Raw genomic sequence first — 16,745 nt, forward strand, 5'->3', positions numbered from 1 at the left:
TGTATCTGTGTGTGTGTACTCGTGTGTCTGTGTGTCTCTGTGTGTACTCGTGTGTCTGTGTATCTGTGTGTACTCATGTGTCTGTGTATCTGTGTGTGTGTACTCGTGTGTCTGTGCACATGTGTGTGTCTCTGTGTGTGTACTCGTATGTCTATGTGCATGTGTGTGTCTCTGTGTGTGTACTCGTGTGTCTGTGTATCTCTGTGTGCCTACAGGTGTGTGCATGTGTGTGTTAGGTGGGTGTGTATATGTGTGTGTCTGTAGGTCAGAGGGCACCATGCAGGGGTGAGTTCCTCCGTCCACCATGTGGTCCCATGCTGCAGCTTGGGTGTGCGGCTCTCCAGCCTTCTGCTGAGTGCTCTGGCTAGCCCCTTTCTGGAGTTTGTTTTCACTGTAGTCTCACTCTCGCTCAGGAGGCCTCAAACATGCAGCAATCCTCCTGCCTCAGCCTGCCGAAGTACCAGGATGGCAGGTGTGCACCAGCATGTCTGACCCCAAAGAGGTTTGAGGATGAGCCGATGTCCCCGTCCCCATCGGGAATTCCCACTGTCTTCACCAGCCTTTGCTTTTGAAAAGTTTGTTGTTTTTGTTTTGTTTTTTAGGACAGGGTCTCTATATAGTCCAGGCTGTCCTGGAACTCACTCTGTAGACCAGGCTGGCCTCGAGTGCTGGGGTTAAAGGCCACCACTGCCTGGCTTGAAAAGTTGGTTTTAATTATTTTTTTTCCATGTTTTTTATCTGTTTATGCAGATAATAGTCTCACATTTTACATTTTATTAAAATAGTTGTGGTGTGGCCATCGCCTGTATGTATTCTAGAGCTTTCCGTCACCCTAAAGTCCACCCCGTTCCTGAAAGGGATCACCCCAGCCTCTGACCCAAAGGTCTGTTCTGAAAGCTTCCTACCATGGCCTCCCTGGTCAGTGTCATCTCTGCTGGGGATGGGGTGCACACGCTTTGACTGTCTGCTCCTCAGAACTGCCATCTTGTCCTCTCCTGTCCCTAGTGCAGCTGCGAGGAGGGCACACATGGTGGCAGGGGGAGAGCTTGGTGCTGCGTTGCTTGTCCTGGGGAAGCAGCCCACCTTGCTAAGAGATCCTGTAACCCCAGGGCCTCTGGAACTCTGTACTCCACCCCTAAGGTAGCCATGACAGGGAGAGCTGCAGGTGTAGGGTGGGTGGAGGCCTAAGTCAGCCTCAGCACTGCGGGCCTCCCTCCCATAAGGACCCTGGGCCCTTGGTCTACAGAGCATTCACACACAGGCAGCCACACCGTCATATAGAGACCCACGTGTGGTACAGTGCAGGGGTCTCTCCCACAGGTTGGGGCAGCTCTGAAGGACAGTGATGGCACAGGGAGGCACTGCTGGATGAGCGAGTGGGCGGGGGTGCATGTGTACTGAGGGTCTTCTCACTCTGGGCCCATGCTGGGCGAGGCAGTTTGCTCAAACCCCAGGTGTCTAGGACAGCTGCAGTACCCCTGGGGTCCCTGACTGATGGGAGCTGTCACCTCGTGCTCTGCTTGTTTTCTCCTGACTGGAAGGCCGCTGTCTGGGCCCTGCCATGTGCCTGCTTCTGTCTGTCACACCCACCACCGTTTACTATTGACAGTTCTCAGACCCTTTGTACTGTCCCAGGTCCGCAGGTGTTCCTCACACATGCACACAGGAAGAGCCTGTGCTCTCCCTTGCAGCCTTCTGAAAGGTTGCTGGGGGTAGGGTCTTCTGGAGGCTCGGCCAGAGCTGTGTCTCGGGGAATTTGTGGTAATACAGGGGATAGCAAAGTGGAGCGGGGACCCCATTCTTGGACAACAGGCCTGCTTGTTAGCCTGTATCGTTGGGAAGTCCCTGCCTTTGCCCTTAAAGGTATCTTGGGAGCACATGCTCTGGTCAGCATATGAGCTCTGTGGGACATCTGATCTGAGGGTCCCTGTGTCCAGTGCCCCTGGTGGGCACTGCTGCAGGAGCTGACCACAGCTCTGCGCTAGGCCTGTCCCCATGTGTGTTTCCAGGGCAGGGGACAGTCCTGACCACATGGCTGCCACCAGTTGGGACAGAGGGAAGAATGGGGCAAAGAGGCCTGGTGTTTTCCTGTGCCAGGGCCTTGGGTGCAGCTGGCTGCCAGCCTTCATCTCTGCCTGCTCTGTGCTGTGGTGGCTTGAGCAGCTCCTGTTGCCTTAATGGGGAGTGTGGAATGCTCCTGATTCCAGGAACATGTGTGTGTGTGTGTGTGTGTAATGGGGCTCAGCATCCTGCAGGGCCCAGCAAGCCCCCCCCCCCCCCGGCCACAGTGCTGCAGGTGGGGGCTCTTCTTGGGATCCTTGACACACCAGCCATGAGGACCAGTTTTTCAGGATTTGTAGCCCCTAGAGGGTGTGACTTGCTGGCAATTAAGGGTCAGATGAGCTGCACTTCCGTCCTTGGGGGACCTTCCTGGTGACAGGAGCCCAAGGGCCTTCCTGTGCACAGTGCCAAGCAAGAGGACAAGTGTGCACTGGGGGTGGGCGACTGGTGACACCCTGGCTCTTGGTGGCATTGGCAGGGGCTGGCACAGGGCTCCATCACACCCGGCTCTGTTTACTTTTGTGTGCTCTTGGTCCCAGTAGTCACCAAACTGCGAGAAACCCCTGCTCACAGCATCCTGGGATACAGCCAGGATCAGGCCCCTGGGGGAGACTGACTCTCAGCAGGAAGGCACAGGGCCCAGAGCTCCCAAGGGTTAGCTGGGCCTGGCTGGACTTGGGTGGAGTGGACCAGGCTTGGAGCAGGACCCTGCCACCTGAGGGGAATTCATGAGCCTTAGGCCTAGGCCACCTGGCTGCTGGATCAAGTTTGTATGCAAGGACTGGGGCCACCTGGGCTTCTGGGGACCAGGGAGCAAGAGAAGGCCCAGCCTTTCCCTCAGAGAACCAAGCAAAGGGGTGGGTCTGCCCCGCCAGGCCAGACAGCAGCTGAGCCACGAGGCAGTCGGTGACAGTGCTTCATCTGCACTAGGCTCCCACTCCTGCACCCCTCAGCCCCATGCACCACCCCTGTCCCCCCCCCCCCATGTCAGCCTCTCACCTACAGTGGTGAGGTGACACATTTGAAATGCCCTTGCTTTGTGTCTTCCAGGCCTGGGTCACGTAAGTAGGTTGCCCTTCAGCATGTATCTAACAATGGAGTTGAACTCCTGATCCTTCAAGCATCCTAGCCCCAGGAGCCGAGGCAAGAGGGTTGTGTGCTCCAGACCAGCCTGTCTCTCATGCTGGGTGGCTAGAGCAGCGGGCGGCAGCCTGGTCTCGGGGTACCTCCTCAAAGTCGCTTTAGTGCCTTCCTGTTCATGACTGAGTAATGTTCTAGTGCGCGGATGGACCTGCAGCTGGGCAGGCTTCTGCCCGTGGTTGTCTGTCTCAGGTCACACAGTCCCTTCAACTGTTTAAGGGACTAAGGCCTGAGAGAGTGCCAGGCTCCAGGACCGCTGGGAGTTGGTGCTGACTGAGGACCAAGCTTCGGTGTGGGAAATGGAAAGTTCTGGGGAAGGATGCAGAGCCAGTGTTTTGCTTCTGCCTTTTGTGTTTCTCTGTATTCCGTGTGTTTAACGTTGGGTGGAGTGGGAGGCTCCAGGCTCAGGCCAGAGGGGCCCAGTGGTGGGGATGGTGTACCTGTGCATGCATAAGTCATGCTATGGTATCTAGGACCTGGGGTAGGAGGTCATGGGAAAGTTGACAGCCCTGCAGCTCTGCAATGGGTACTGTTGACATGGACTATCCCCCAGGTTATAGGGACCTTTGCCTTTTTGTGTCTCTGCTATGAAGTATAAAATCCACATAGTGCATAGACCAAGGGCCTGGTCCTCTGTTAGCAAGCAATAGCCTCACAGCCTGAGATCCTGGACAGCCTGAGGGCTCTGCCCTGGCTGACCACATCCCTCCCACCTCAGTTGTAAGCTGTCTGATTGGACATCAAGGGTGATTGCTCCAATTGCTGATGGAGGCTAGTGTCCCCAGTCCCCCCCACACTTGGCTTGGCACTGGCTCCACCTCCCTGTTAGCATTGGTCCCTCCAGGGACTGAGGCTCATCACACAGGCACACACTCAGGTACATCAGGGCCAGTCTGGGACTGCTAGAATGTCAGGACCAGGGTGGATCCTGCTTCCCAGGCTCGGGTGCAGTGTTCTTGACTCCTGGGATATACTCCTTAGGCATGGTGACACACATTTGAGGCAGGACATTAAGATTCAAGGTTATCCTTTGCTACATAGAAGGTTGGGGGCAAGCCTGGGCTACATGAGATCTTGTGTCAAAAATAAGATTTACAGTAGTGGTGGTGCATACCTTTAATCCCAGCATCGGGAGGCAGAGTTCGGGGCCAGCCTGGTCTACAAGAGCTAGTTTCCGGGGGCTGGAGAAATGGCTCAGTGGTTAAGAGCACTGACTGTTCTTCCAAAGGTCCTGAGTTCAATTCCCAGCAACCACATGGTGGCTAACAACCATCCGTGAGGAGGTCTGGTGCCCTCTTCTGGCCTGTAGGCACACATGCAAACAGAATACTGACAATACTGTATACATAATAAATAAATAAATCTTTAAAAGAAAAAAAAAGAGCTAGTTTCCAAAGCTACAGAGAAACCTTGTCTCAAAAAACAAACCAAGGAAACAAACAAGAGAAACCCAGTCTCATAATAATAATTGTAATAAAGAATTACAGAACCAGCCTGGTCTACAAGAGCTAGTTCCAGGACAGGCTCCAAAACCACAGAGAAACCCTGTCTCGAAAAACCAAAAAAAAAAAAAATTACAGAGTAGCCCAGTCTGTCTTCCCGCTTGTTGTGTTCCACGGGGCTCTTACCTTGTGTCTGCCCTGCAGGCTGCCCTCAGCTGCGGGCCCCGCCCCGCCCGCCTGCCCGCCCCGCCCGCCTGCCTGCCCGCCCGCCTGCCATGGATCAGGACTATGAACGCAGGCTCCTGCGGCAGATCATCATCCAGAATGAGAACACAGTGCCATGTGTGAGTGACGGGCTGCGCCCATCGAGCCCCCAGGGTGTCACCTGCAGACCCTGGCCAAGGGACCTTCTCTGGGGGTCGCCGCAACTGAGTCCCCCACCTCTCTCCCAGGTCTCAGAGATGCGGAGAACCCTGACACCAGCCAACTCCCCAGTGTCCTCGCCCAGCAAACATGGTGACCGCTTCATCCCCTCGCGGGCTGGGGCCAACTGGAGTGTGAACTTCCACAGGATCAATGTGAGGGCTAGACCTAGCAGAGAGCGGGCCAGTCACCCCGAGGTGGGCACAGCCCCCCATTGCGGTGTTCCCTCACGGGCTACTCTCCCATAGGAAAACGAGAAGTCCCCAAGCCAGAACCGGAAGGCCAAGGATGCCACCTCGGACAATGGCAAAGGTGACGGTCGGCCCCGCCCACTCGTCCATAGCCCCGCCCACCCCTCCCGCCATAGGCCCCGCCCAGAACACACCCAACAACCTTCCGCCCTGCCCCTGCAGACGGCCTGGCCTACTCCGCACTGCTGAAGAACGAGCTGCTGGGCGCAGGCATTGAGAAGGTGCAGGACCCGCAGACGGAGGATCGGAGGCTGCAGCCATCCACGCCCGAGCACAAGGGCCTCTTCACGGTGAGCCAGCGGCAGCCAGGGCCCTGTGAGGGAGAGGGCTGGGGGGGGGGGGAGGCGGGGCTGCTCTGTCTGCAGCATCCAGCCCATTCTTTGTCGGCTTTGGGTGCTTGGGGGTTTCCAAGCCCCGAGGCCACAACAGCCATTCCGCACGGTGTCCCTGTCCCCAGTATTCCCTCAGCAGCAAGCGCTCGAGTCCTGACGATGGCAATGACGTGTCTCCATACTCCTTGTCGCCTGTTAGTAACAAGAGGTGAGTCAGGCCTGGGTCCCTGAGTGTCCGGGTGGTAAGAGGGACAAGGGTCTGGGACAGCAGCAAGCGGCCTCCTGCTGTCCTCGCAGTCAGAAGCTGCTGCGGTCGCCACGGAAGCCCACGCGCAAGATCTCCAAGATTCCTTTCAAGGTGCTGGATGCCCCCGAGCTTCAGGATGACTTCTACCTCAACCTGGTGGACTGGTCCTCCCTCAACGTGCTCAGTGTGGGGTTGGGCACCTGCGTGTACCTGTGGAGCGCGTGCACTAGCCAGGTATACACCAAGCACCGTTCATGGGGGTTTGACTGACCACAGGCGGTGCAGCCCACAGGAGGGGACAGAAGGAGGGAGTAGTGTGCACAGAGTGTGCCTGTTCCTTCGATGCTCCTCCCTACACAGACACACACCTGCTTCTCCCTGAAGAGACGTGAGTGGTCCCCAGGGACAGCTGGGACTCTGGTCTCCTTTGCTGGACTCTGGTGCTATCTCTGTGCATTCCACCCCATGGGCACTAGCTGGGGAACGCAGGTCTGAGGCCAGAGCATGTGCCCTCACTCTGACCTCCTGCCCACAGGTGACCCGGCTCTGTGACCTCTCTGTGGAAGGGGACTCGGTGACTTCTGTGGGCTGGTCTGAGCGGGTGAGTGAGGAAGGGGAGCCCTGCGGTCACCTGTTACCCCTAAAGGAGGAAGGGTGGAACCCACCTGACCCTTTGATATTTGAGTAAGGCCACTGAGCTGGAGGCTTCTTCCCTGTGCATGAGCCTTGGCCATCTCTGAGACTGTGCTGCTGCTGCTCACTGCAGCCTGGGGTGCAGGGGTGGGCGGTGTCCCCCGCATAAGGCTGGCACAGTGGTGGCCGAACGGTGATGTTGCCAGGAAAGCCCCGCAGACAGTTTAAGCAAAGCAGTACGTCCAGGTAGCTGGGTGTGGTGGCTCCCAAGGCTGGAGGATTGCCCTGAGTGTGCGGTATGCTAGTCTGGATCATAGAGTGAGCCTTGTTTTAAAACTCAGAACAAAAAATGGGCTACAGAGACCGTCCCGCCTCTCTGGGCATGAGATGGGTAAACTTCTTGTCCCCATATCCAGCTGATGGCCACCTGGCCACTCCTGTCCTCTAGGGAAACCTGGTTGCAGTGGGCACACACAAGGGCTTCGTGCAGATCTGGGATGCGGCCGCTGGCAAGAAGCTGTCGGTGCTGGAGGGCCACACTGCACGCGTTGGTGAGGACCTGGCCAGCCCAGCTGCACCCTTGGCCCCGGCCCTGCCCAGGCTCGGGCTGACCCGCTGTCACCCTGCAGGGGCACTGGCCTGGAATGCAGACCAGCTGTCATCAGGTAGCCGTGACCGGATGATCCTGCAGCGCGACATCCGCACACCACCCCTGCAGTCAGAGCGGCGGCTACAGGGCCACCGGCAGGAGGTGTGTGGCCTCAAGTGGTCCACAGATCACCAGCTGCTCGCCTCAGGGGGCAATGACAACAAGGTACGGCTGCTGTCACTCCTGCCCCGCCCCGGGAGGGCACGGCCCTGGGGTCATCTTAGAACATAGAGCTTATGACCCCAGACTTGGCCTGGGCAGGTGCCTGCCCTGGGTGCGTGTTTCTGGGTGGGCCTGTCACAGCCTCGGCCTGCCCGCAGCTGCTCGTGTGGAACCACTCAACCGTGAGCCCTGTGCAGCAGTACACGGAGCACCTGGCAGCCGTGAAGGCCATCGCTTGGTCCCCACACCAGCACGGACTGCTGGCGTCTGGGGGTGGCACAGCTGACCGCTGCATCCGCTTCTGGAACACGCTGACAGGCCAGCCCTTGCAGTGCATTGACACTGGCTCACAAGTGTGCAACCTGGCCTGGTCCAAACATGCCAACGAGCTGGTGAGTGCCCACGTGGGCCCGTGGGAGGCAGGAAGCATGGGGGCTGAGACCCCGCCACCTGTGTGCACTGTAGACCGATGCCGGCTTTGGCCGGTCCAGACTCCATGCCCCCCTGAGGGAAGCCCAAGGGCGCCTCCAAGCCCTCTGCAGCCCTCACACCTGGTCTCCATCCTAGGTGAGCACACATGGCTACTCACAGAACCAGATCCTCGTGTGGAAGTACCCGTCCCTTACACAGGTGGCCAAGCTCACTGGCCACTCTTATCGTGTCCTCTACTTGGTGAGTGTCGGCCACTGTTGCTGTCAGCCCCCTGGGGCCCCACATGGTGGACTTGTCCCTGGCTGGCTGAGCACCGCCCCAGCCTTCCTGCTGTATGCTCCTAAACAGTGTCCCCCTACCCCGGGATGTGGGAAGTGGAGGATCCCCCCCACCAGGCCTCACACACCACGGGGCCTCTGTCCAACAAAAGTGCCAGTGTCCCGGCTGCCTGGTAGGCCCAGCTTGGGAACCCAGGGCCCAGACCCACCGCTGCAGGGACCTTTGTGTCCTGCACCCTCAGCCCAGGGTGTGTCCTCTGGCACCTACCTGGCTTCTGCCTGGGTCTCAGAACCTGCCTGCTGCAGCTGGAAACAACCAGGTCCCTTTTGTCCCCTCTATAGGCCATGTCCCCTGACGGGGAGGCCATTGTCACTGGGGCCGGAGACGAGACACTGCGGTTCTGGAACGTTTTCAGCAAAACACGCTCTACAAAGGTAAGGAGGGTGCGTGGTGTCCTCACATGGTCACACCCCTTGGGTTCTCAGGGCACACGGTCACTCTTGTTCCCTGTTCCCAGGAATCCGTGTCTGTGCTCAACCTCTTCACCCGGATCCGATAGACCCGCGGGCGGGAAGTGCAGCCCCTTGGGGCAGAGATAGAGCAGCCAGCATGCATGGGCCCTGCTGTCCCCGCAGTCCCCAGGAGGCATCTGATGGGCGGGAGCCGGGCCGGAGACCCCAGAGTCTCATTAAATGCCTCGTTGTGAGCTGTGGAGCCAGTGTCTGGGACAGGGACACGGGGACCCTCATCCACCGGCTGCATCCCCTTCCTGCTGGCCGTCAGCGCTCTCAGATGGACACTTTTGACCTCCCTGTCACCACTGCCCGAGCCATATTGGACACAGCTGAGCAGGAGGCCCGAGACCCCATCAGAGCCCCAAACCCAGTGTCACCTGGACCTGTGGACCAGAGCCGATATGCCCCTCTGCAGCCACCCCAGCCAGAACATCCTGGGAGGTGCTGGCGGGGCCTGCGCCTCTCGCCCTGACACCCTGATCGTGCTGCCACTCTGTCTGTGTGTGCACCTCCTGTAACCCATGTGTGTCACCTCACCCCTCCCAAGCCAGCTGCCTCATCTGCCATGTCCACTTCCTCTTGACCTTCTGGAAGCTTCTCAGGCCTCCCTGACCTCAGACCCCCATCTTTGCTGCTCCTCCCCAGTGTGGTGGCCGTGGTGTGTGCACGTGTGTATATATGTATTTGTGACGCCTTGGGGTCTGTTGTGTGTTTTGTTGCCTTGTTCTAACACTCAGGCCGGAGAAGCCACCTGGCATTAGGACACAGGTCACTGTGTGGTCTGCTGCCTGAGGCTGGGAGTGAGGCAGACATTCTTAGCTGTGCTCCCCAGCAGGGGCTTCATCCCAAGGCAGCGGGGTGGCTCAGCCTGTCGGGAGTCACCAGAAACAATATACCATGGGACCCTTGTTGCCACAGGAGGCTCCATAAGCCACCTGCCTGAACAGAACAGCCTTGTCCATCTGTCAGTCCCAGTACCACACTTGTCAGTGAGGCTGGGCTGGTCCTATCTCTACCGAGAAGCTGCCGCTGTGGTGGAGGAGGCTCAAAACTGCAAGCAAGCGGGTGTGGTCCAGGCCCCCATCCACATACTGGGGAAAAGCCTGCGAGGGTCCTGAGTGGCTAGGGGACTCCAACCCAAGTACCCAGAGGTGGCCTTCTGCAGCCTGGGCAGTGGCCAGTTTGCACAAAGTCCCTGGGGCAGGACAGGTCCAGCATGTTGCAGAGAGGGAGTTGATGTTTGTGCTGTGGGAATGACCCCAGATGGACCCTGGTGCTACCAGATACCGGTGCCACCCAAGGGCAGCGAGGTGGCCATCAAGTACTTTAAGTTGGTTGTGTTGTTTATTGCAGTAAAAACATAAAACATCCACTGTACTATCATAAATGAGCTCTGTAACAATCACTGCTAATTCCGGGGCAGTCTCTGACCAAAGGTGCAAAGGCCCAACCACATCCATCACGAATTCACTTCCCTCTGTGGATCCCTGGGTCACAGACATTTACTGTCATGGAGCCCACACTTTGTCCCTCAGAGTCCCGTGTCCTCGAGGTTCCTCCACACTGGCTGAGTGATGGTCTAGGCTGTGTCCCCACCACCCAGCAGATAGCCCTGAGCAGTGTCTTCCCTGTGGGGTCCAGGACAGAGACTGGGGTAAGGTGGGCAAGGGCAGACTGCCAAGACCCTGGCACAGGGAGGACATGGCTTGCTACTGTGGGGCAGGGAGAAAGTTAAGGAATGTTCAGGTATCCCCAGGTAGGGAGCTGGTGAGAGCCCAAAGCCACAAGTCTCACTTCAGTCCTGAAGGCCCAGTCTCAGGAAGTAGGCTGAGGTCATGGGGACCATGACCGCTGCCCACTTCCCTGTTGCTGGGACACCTTTGTCCCTGTCAACAATGGCCCTAGGGCCTTATTGGTCTGCACCTCTGGGAACACAGGGGCAGACATGGAAAACCTGAGGCGGGAGGCTGCCCAGCCCTTTGTCCCCTCGGGCACCCTGGAACTCAACTTCCCCGCCCTTTTATACAGGTGGGTCCCTGCATTTGGCACCTCCCTTCACCCAAGCACCAGCTTGCGCCCCCCTCCCCTGTAACCTGCAGTCCAGTGGGCTGGGATATAGGTGTGCAGGGGATTGGGAGTTAGGCATGTGCACACCCACACTCCAAAGATGGGAAGCTCCCCCCCCCCCCCGTTTCAGATTGTTGGATTTGCAAGAACTCCCTCCCCCTGGGTGGCCACGGTATGTGTGAGATACTGCCCTAAGGGGCAGTATGCCTGGCCTGTGCATGTGAGTGATGGGGAGATGACATCTCCTGTAACCCAGGCTGGCCTCAGCTTCACCACGTGGCTGAAGATGACCTTGAACTTCTGACCCTCCTGCTGCCCTCCACAGGGCTGGAATATACCACCACACTATACATTTTTAAAGTTTGAGCCAGGATCTTTCTGTATAACCCAAAGGAAAGATCCCCTGCCTCACTCAGCATACTGAGCACAGGACGAGTCACCCAGCAAAAGTCCCATTTCACAGGCCTGTTTCACATCGACCTTTTGTGGGCTAAGTACAATCCCAGGGGGCCACCATGGAGCCACCCGAGTCCTGGTTTTGGTTTTGAAACTATAGAGGGTGTACCCTCCGTTGCAAGTTCTAGGCCACCCGAGGCTTGCCAGAGCACTCAACTCCGGGTACCATCTGAGAAATTTCCTGCCAAGCTGACCCCGGCTTGGTCCCCTTCTGCCCCCCGAAACTAGGCTCGTGCCTGTCATACAAACACTTGAGAGGCTACGGCAGGAGGATTGCTGCATGGTCGGGAGATGTGCCTCAAACAAGCGGGGCATCCTCGGCTATGAGACAATGACAGCTGGTGGGGAAGCACACAGAGGAGACCCTGGGCGGGTATGGGGTGACCCTCACCCCTTTGCAAAGGGGGCGGACACCCTTGCGACAGGGAGCAGTGAGCAACTGTGCTCAGTGCCCACCCTCCCTCAGCAATGACTACCTGTCCCTGGAGGGCCCCCGTTGGGCACCGGCTGTCAAGCAAGCCGTGCGCTGGAAGTTCACGCCCATGGGACAGGACGCAGCCGGCCAGGTGTGGTTCACCGGCCTGACCAACTCGGACCCACGAGAGGCCTGGTACATGCTGCCTGCTGCGCTTGACAGACCGTACCGCGAGGCCCATGCGCGCTGGCACGGCTGCTTTGAGAGTCGCCTGCGTGGCCTGCCGCCCGGTGAGTGTCATGCCCCCAGCCGCGCATGCCCGTGGGTCCCACGCTGACCCCGCCCTCGCATTCCCGCAGCCTACACGCAGCGCCTGCGGGAGACGGCCTTCTGGGACCCCGTGCTGCCTGCGCAGTATCTCAGCCCAGGCACGCGCTGGGGGTGCATGCCGTGGAGGGACAGGCACATCTGCGGCAAGGAGTTTGGTGAGTGGCGGATGGGGACGGGAGGGAGGTGGGGCAGAGGTGCAAGCGGGTCACCCCAGCACTCCCGCGGCAGAGGCAGGAGGATCTCTGAGTTCTGGGGACAGCCTGGGCTACACAGTGTCAAGCTTTAAGAGACCCTGCATCAAAACTACAGGGAAAGAAAAAAAAAAAAAACAGTGGCCGTTCGGTGGTGACACACGCCTTTAATCCCAGCACTGGGGAGGCAAAGGCAGGTGGATCTGTGAGTTCGAGGGCAGCCTGGTCTACAAGAACTAGTCCCAGAACAGCTCCAAAGAAACCCTGTCTCGAAAAAAAAAAAAAAAAAAACAGCGAAGACCCGGGAAGCAGGTGGGAGGGGGGCAGGGCGTGGCCAGCATGCAGAGGGTCCCCTGCCAGCCTCTGAGCCCAGTCCCGCTCCCCAGTGGTCAACAGGAACCAATTCGGGGTGGAGCCCTCGCGGTCCGACTACGTGCCCCATCTGTCGCCACCACAGCGGCCGCGCTACACCTCGCAGGACTTCAGGCAACGGGACAGAGAGCGCCCCTGCCCGGCCACCGGCCAGCCGCCCCCGGCCTTCACGCCCGCGCTCTGATAAAGCCCTGCTGCCGACCAGTGCCTCGTGCGTCCGTGGGCCAGGCGACCTTCCCCACGCATGCAGTCCGGGGTGTCAATCCTGCTTTATTCTCCTCGGGTCCCAGCGAGCCGAATGAGGGAGGCCCTGACTTCCCGTCCCTGGTCCCTGCGCTGGTCCACGGTTGGGGCGGGACACCCACGGGTCCCCGGGATTCAAGGAGCATGGCTGGGTATCCTTTCCCCACCCTCACACCGTGCCCTCTGACCCCCTGCAGGTGGGGGACCAGGGGGCCAGGGTGTCTGCCTGGTCCTTCGTCGTGTTGCCCTGGGGAGCCAGGGTCAGGGCCGGTCTCCGAGGTCCCCTGAAAATGAGGAGCAGGGTGGCGTTGGGGAGGGCGGGTCCCAGGTCGCACCTCTCCCAGCACCGAGACCCCACCCAAGTCGCAGCGATGGAGACTCACGGGTGCGGATGCAGATGGGCCAGATGAGGAGGCTGCAGAGAGCCAGGGCCGCGGCCACACCCACGCCGCCCGTCACAGTCACCATTACCCAGTGGTAGAAGCCAACGCAGGCCCAGCAGCAGAGCTCAGAGCTAGGGGGCAGACGTTGGGCTGAGGGCAGTATCCCCTGCACCAGCCCTCCACGGAGCCCATCTCAAGTTCCAGAGGACCCTAGGCCTACACACACCCCAGTAGACACAGAGTTCCCCTGCAGCCCACAGCCTCGCCTCCAGCGTGGGCTCGGTCCTGCCCCAGGGCCTTTGTGCGGGCCCTGACATGGTACCTCAGGAACCCTCCCGGCCTCCTGTCTGACCCCAACTCCTGAGATGGCACCTTCCCACCCCCACGCTCAATCCCGTTTCCTACACGCCTGGCATTGTCCTGGGCCAGGACAGGTGGCTCTGTGTCCCCTGTAGCCTGGCCCTTAGCTCACAAGAAACTCAGAGAAACGGATGCTGCTCCTGGGGTCTGAGGACATGAACTCACGGGCAGGGGTGCAGGCTCTGCACAGCCATGACGGCCAGCCCGTTGGCTACCTTATCCGAAAAGCTCATAGCACCGTACACGAAGGCTCCACTGTGCTGGGGGACACACAGATCGTCAGTCCCCAGGCCCAGGATCCAGACCACTGCCTCCCGAGGCTCCTCCCACCAGCCCTACCGTGTGTGGGCCGATGAGGTCAGCTGTCATGGCCAGTGAGGTGACCAGGATGGTGGCACAACCCGCACCCAGCAGCACAGCGGCCCCGTAAACGGCCACGCCCAGCTTATCTACCAGGGCCACCCACGCTGCGAAGGCCAGGATCACCAGCAGCCCTGTGAAGTAGGTCATCTAGAGAGGAAGGAGGTGGGGCCTGCATCAGGCCCCCATGGCCGGGCATCCCGACACTCGCCCTCTGGGGTCCTCAGCCCAGTGAAAGGCTCCACTCCCACGACAGGCATTGCTGGTCCACGCCAGGGCACCTATTACCAATCAACCTTCTGTTGTACAGCCAAGTCAGACACTACATCCAGGGTAGGCTGTCCAAGGGCTGCAGCCCACCAGGAAGGGCCAGAGAACCCCGGCCACCACCACCCACCCCCGCCTCGCCCCTCCAACCCCCCTCTTCCCATCCGTCACTCACGTTCCTCCCTATGCGCCTGTTGACTGGCTTCATGAGGAAGGAGGAGAAGAAGCCACTCAAGTACATCACCAGAGGAATGGTGGCGATGAACTTCTGGGGAGGGAGAGGTAGTGCCCGTCCAGAGGGGTCTCCTGGGTGGGAGGGGCCTGCCCATCTCCTCCCTATGACCCCGCCTCACCTTGGGCAGGCTGAGAGAGTAGGTCAGGTACATAGCAATGTAGGTCTGGGACAGGTTTACGATGAGCCTCGTAGTCATGTACAGCATGCCCACCTGTGGGCAGATGAGCAGGGGGACAAGCCCAGGGCTCAGTGGGAGACCCAGACAAGGATTTGGAGAGCAAGCTGAGGGCTTCCCCAACGGCATGACTCATTACAGCTGACTGCTCAGCAGGCAGGCCAGGAGAAACGACATCTGTGATTAGTAATGTCTGCCCTGGGTGGGGTACGGAAAATCGGGAACATATGCCCCGTATGTGGAATGGAAAACTGAATGATGTCTGCCCCAAGTATGAAACAGAACTCAGCTGGCCCCGAAAGATCAGTGAGGGAGTGATTAGTCTGTCCTGAGCACGGGACGGCAGCTGAATGGACACCCCGGCTGTAGAAGATTGGTTCACAATGTCTACTCTAGATGAGACAGGTCGATTAGTAATGCCTGCCCTGGGTACAGACTGTGAGAGCCACTGGTAATGTCAATCCTGGGTGGTGCCATGGGACTGGGCACCCACAGTGTACCTGGTAGAAAGCTGGCTCCCGAAGCCAGTGTTTCCAGAGCAGGAGTGGCCGGGCCGTGGGGGCCACCAGGGGGCTGTGTTCATCAGGTTCTATCTCCCGAGGCCGGGGCTGGCGCCCCTCCTTGGTACCCAAGTGGAAGAGGAGCGAGAAGATGGCTCCCACGCCCACCACCAGCAGGGCCAGGTTCTAGAAAGAACAGCGGGACTCAGCTATGGCTTCTGTAGGCTCGGGGACCCCAGGGCCACCACACAGCCCCGACTTACCCGAAACACCGGCACATCCTGGACTCCCAGCTGGTCACCCACACTGATGTCCTGTTCACCATGGGCAGAGCCCTGCAGGTGCAGCAGCAGCCAGGCGGCGCCGTAGACCGTGATGTTGGCCACCACCGTGAAGGCATACCTGTGGGTGAGCGCCCGGCTCAGCATGAGTCTACAGAAACCACGTCTGTACACAGCAAGCGCCCAATAAATGCTTGCTGCCTATCAGAAATCCAGAATACTTACTTCCCGAGCCGGCAGAGCGCCCGATCCCACAGAGTCCCAGCCCTGCTGGTGTCCTTCCCTGAGGCACAGACCACAGATCCACGGCAGAATAAAGGGTCAAAGGGTCCCGTGGAAACAATTAGTCCCTGGGCCAGTTGTGGTTCCTTTGAAGCAGTGTCCCTAGAGGGTCTGGTCTAATCAGGTGACCTTAGGACATCAGCCTTAGGCTACGACCTGGGGTCACAAACCACTCTGCCAGCATCAGAGAATCACCCAGCCAAAGCTTCTAATTCCACAGCCAGGCTAGTGCACACCCACCCTGCTAGCTACTCTGGAAACTGCGGCAGGCAGGAGGACCACAAAATTCAAGGTCAGCCAGGGCAATGGAATAAGAAACTGACTCAAATTTGTCTTTTTTAAAAATGGGCTGGCAGTGGTGAGGCACGCCTCAGGAGGCAGAGGCAGGTGGATCTCTGTGAGTTCGCGGCTAGCCTAGTCTCAGAAGAAAAAGTTAGGGCACCGTGTCCCTCTCTGCGGCTCACCACAGTTGGGGTTGACAGATAAAACTCCCCAGGGATACCTAGCTAGGTTACTGCCCCCAGCCCCGGGTACCTGAGGGCTGTGAGCTCCACCTTCTCATGCTCACTGGTCACTAGCTCGGGGATGAGGCTCAGGTGGGCAATCTGCGTGGCAGCCCAGCCAAACTGGAAAATGACGATGAATGGTGCATAATAGAGCAGGGCAGCCCACTCGGGGGTGGCCTCCCCGCAGCCGAGGCACGGGCTGAAGATGAACGGGAAGGACAGCAGGACGCAGACGGTGCCTGTGATGGCAGAGGGGCAACATGGGGCGGTGAGGGGAGGCTACAGAAGCAGGCAAATGTGGCAGGCCAGGAGTCTCCTTGAGTGGCCTGTGGCTAAGGATGGGGAGAAAGGCCAAGAATAGGGTCACTCACCAGCTGAGTTCAGTGTCACCCCCCACATCTACAACCTGCACTATGTTATGCCCCCGAGGACCAGCTGGGCAGGGAGGAGTCCAGAGGCCGCTCCTGGGTACAGAGCACAGCCTGCGCCTGTCCAGCACATGCTGGGTGTTCCACCCTGCTCCATCCACTCAGAAAGATACTAATGACTTTAAGATGCTCCTCATCGGTGCTGGAGAGATGGCTCAGAGGTTAAGAGCACTGGCTGCTCTTCTAGAGGGCCCGAGTTCAATTCCCAGCAACCACATGGTGGCTCACAACCATCTGTAATGAGATCTGGCACCCTCCTCTGGTGCGCGGGCATACACTGAGGCAGAATGTTGTATACATAATAAATAAGTAAATCTTTAAAAAAAAA

General features: G+C 58.8%; 3 protein-coding genes across 4 annotated transcripts in view; 2 read left to right on the top strand and 1 right to left on the bottom strand.

Moving 5' to 3' along the window:
* Fzr1 (fizzy and cell division cycle 20 related 1) overlaps positions 1 to 9,898 on the top strand; it is a 19,542-nt gene extending 9,644 nt beyond the window's left edge. For both annotated transcript variants that reach the window (XM_026784993.1, XM_005358985.2), the window contains exons 2-14: positions 4,848 to 4,987; positions 5,096 to 5,221; positions 5,315 to 5,378; positions 5,480 to 5,607; positions 5,775 to 5,857; positions 5,947 to 6,130; positions 6,432 to 6,497; positions 6,978 to 7,080; positions 7,159 to 7,343; positions 7,499 to 7,732; positions 7,908 to 8,012; positions 8,393 to 8,485; positions 8,569 to 9,898. In XM_026784993.1, coding sequence (XP_026640794.1) covers positions 4,919 to 4,987; positions 5,096 to 5,221; positions 5,315 to 5,378; positions 5,480 to 5,607; positions 5,775 to 5,857; positions 5,947 to 6,130; positions 6,432 to 6,497; positions 6,978 to 7,080; positions 7,159 to 7,343; positions 7,499 to 7,732; positions 7,908 to 8,012; positions 8,393 to 8,485; positions 8,569 to 8,610 — 1,482 coding nt within the window. In that variant the 5' untranslated portion in view covers positions 4,848 to 4,918 and the 3' untranslated portion in view covers positions 8,611 to 9,898. The remainder of the gene's footprint in view (positions 1 to 4,847; positions 4,988 to 5,095; positions 5,222 to 5,314; positions 5,379 to 5,479; positions 5,608 to 5,774; positions 5,858 to 5,946; positions 6,131 to 6,431; positions 6,498 to 6,977; positions 7,081 to 7,158; positions 7,344 to 7,498; positions 7,733 to 7,907; positions 8,013 to 8,392; positions 8,486 to 8,568) is intronic.
* A 125-nt stretch (positions 9,899 to 10,023) lies between these two features.
* On the top strand, positions 10,024 to 12,581 carry LG1H19orf71 (linkage group 1 C19orf71 homolog). The gene is made up of 4 exons (XM_005358987.3): positions 10,024 to 10,594; positions 11,556 to 11,794; positions 11,864 to 11,989; positions 12,412 to 12,581. Exons 1-4 carry the CDS (start codon positions 10,512 to 10,514, stop codon positions 12,579 to 12,581), a joined length of 618 nt encoding a protein of 205 aa, XP_005359044.1. The 5' UTR covers positions 10,024 to 10,511.
* Mfsd12 (major facilitator superfamily domain containing 12) overlaps positions 12,553 to 16,745 on the bottom strand; it is a 6,954-nt gene continuing 2,761 nt past the window's right edge. Inside the window, exons 2-10 of the mRNA XM_005358988.3 lie at positions 16,018 to 16,228; positions 15,184 to 15,322; positions 14,921 to 15,106; positions 14,364 to 14,456; positions 14,186 to 14,278; positions 13,723 to 13,893; positions 13,549 to 13,643; positions 13,024 to 13,154; positions 12,553 to 12,924 (exon numbers count right to left, since the gene is read on the bottom strand). Of these exons, the coding sequence (XP_005359045.1) occupies positions 12,902 to 12,924; positions 13,024 to 13,154; positions 13,549 to 13,643; positions 13,723 to 13,893; positions 14,186 to 14,278; positions 14,364 to 14,456; positions 14,921 to 15,106; positions 15,184 to 15,322; positions 16,018 to 16,228 (1,142 nt within the window). The 3' untranslated portion in view covers positions 12,553 to 12,901. The remainder of the gene's footprint in view (positions 12,925 to 13,023; positions 13,155 to 13,548; positions 13,644 to 13,722; positions 13,894 to 14,185; positions 14,279 to 14,363; positions 14,457 to 14,920; positions 15,107 to 15,183; positions 15,323 to 16,017; positions 16,229 to 16,745) is intronic.

Source organism: Microtus ochrogaster, linkage group LG1, assembly GCF_000317375.1.
Source record: "Microtus ochrogaster isolate Prairie Vole_2 linkage group LG1, MicOch1.0, whole genome shotgun sequence".
In the NCBI taxonomy this organism is placed as follows: domain Eukaryota; kingdom Metazoa; phylum Chordata; class Mammalia; order Rodentia; family Cricetidae; genus Microtus; species Microtus ochrogaster.

What these genes read in the sequence shown, in the direction of transcription:
- LG1H19orf71 (XM_005358987.3), top strand. Translation starts at nt 10,512, where the DNA reads ATGGAAAACCTGAGGCGGGAGGCTGCCCAGCCCTTTGTCCCCTCGGGC. An exon ending in TTCCCCGCCCTTTTATACAG is followed by an intron (nt 10,595 to 11,555) that starts GTGGGTCCCTGC and finishes ACCCTCCCTCAG; the next exon opens with CAATGACTACCTGTCCCTGG. An exon ending in CCTGCGTGGCCTGCCGCCCG is followed by an intron (nt 11,795 to 11,863) that starts GTGAGTGTCATG and finishes GCATTCCCGCAG; the next exon opens with CCTACACGCAGCGCCTGCGG.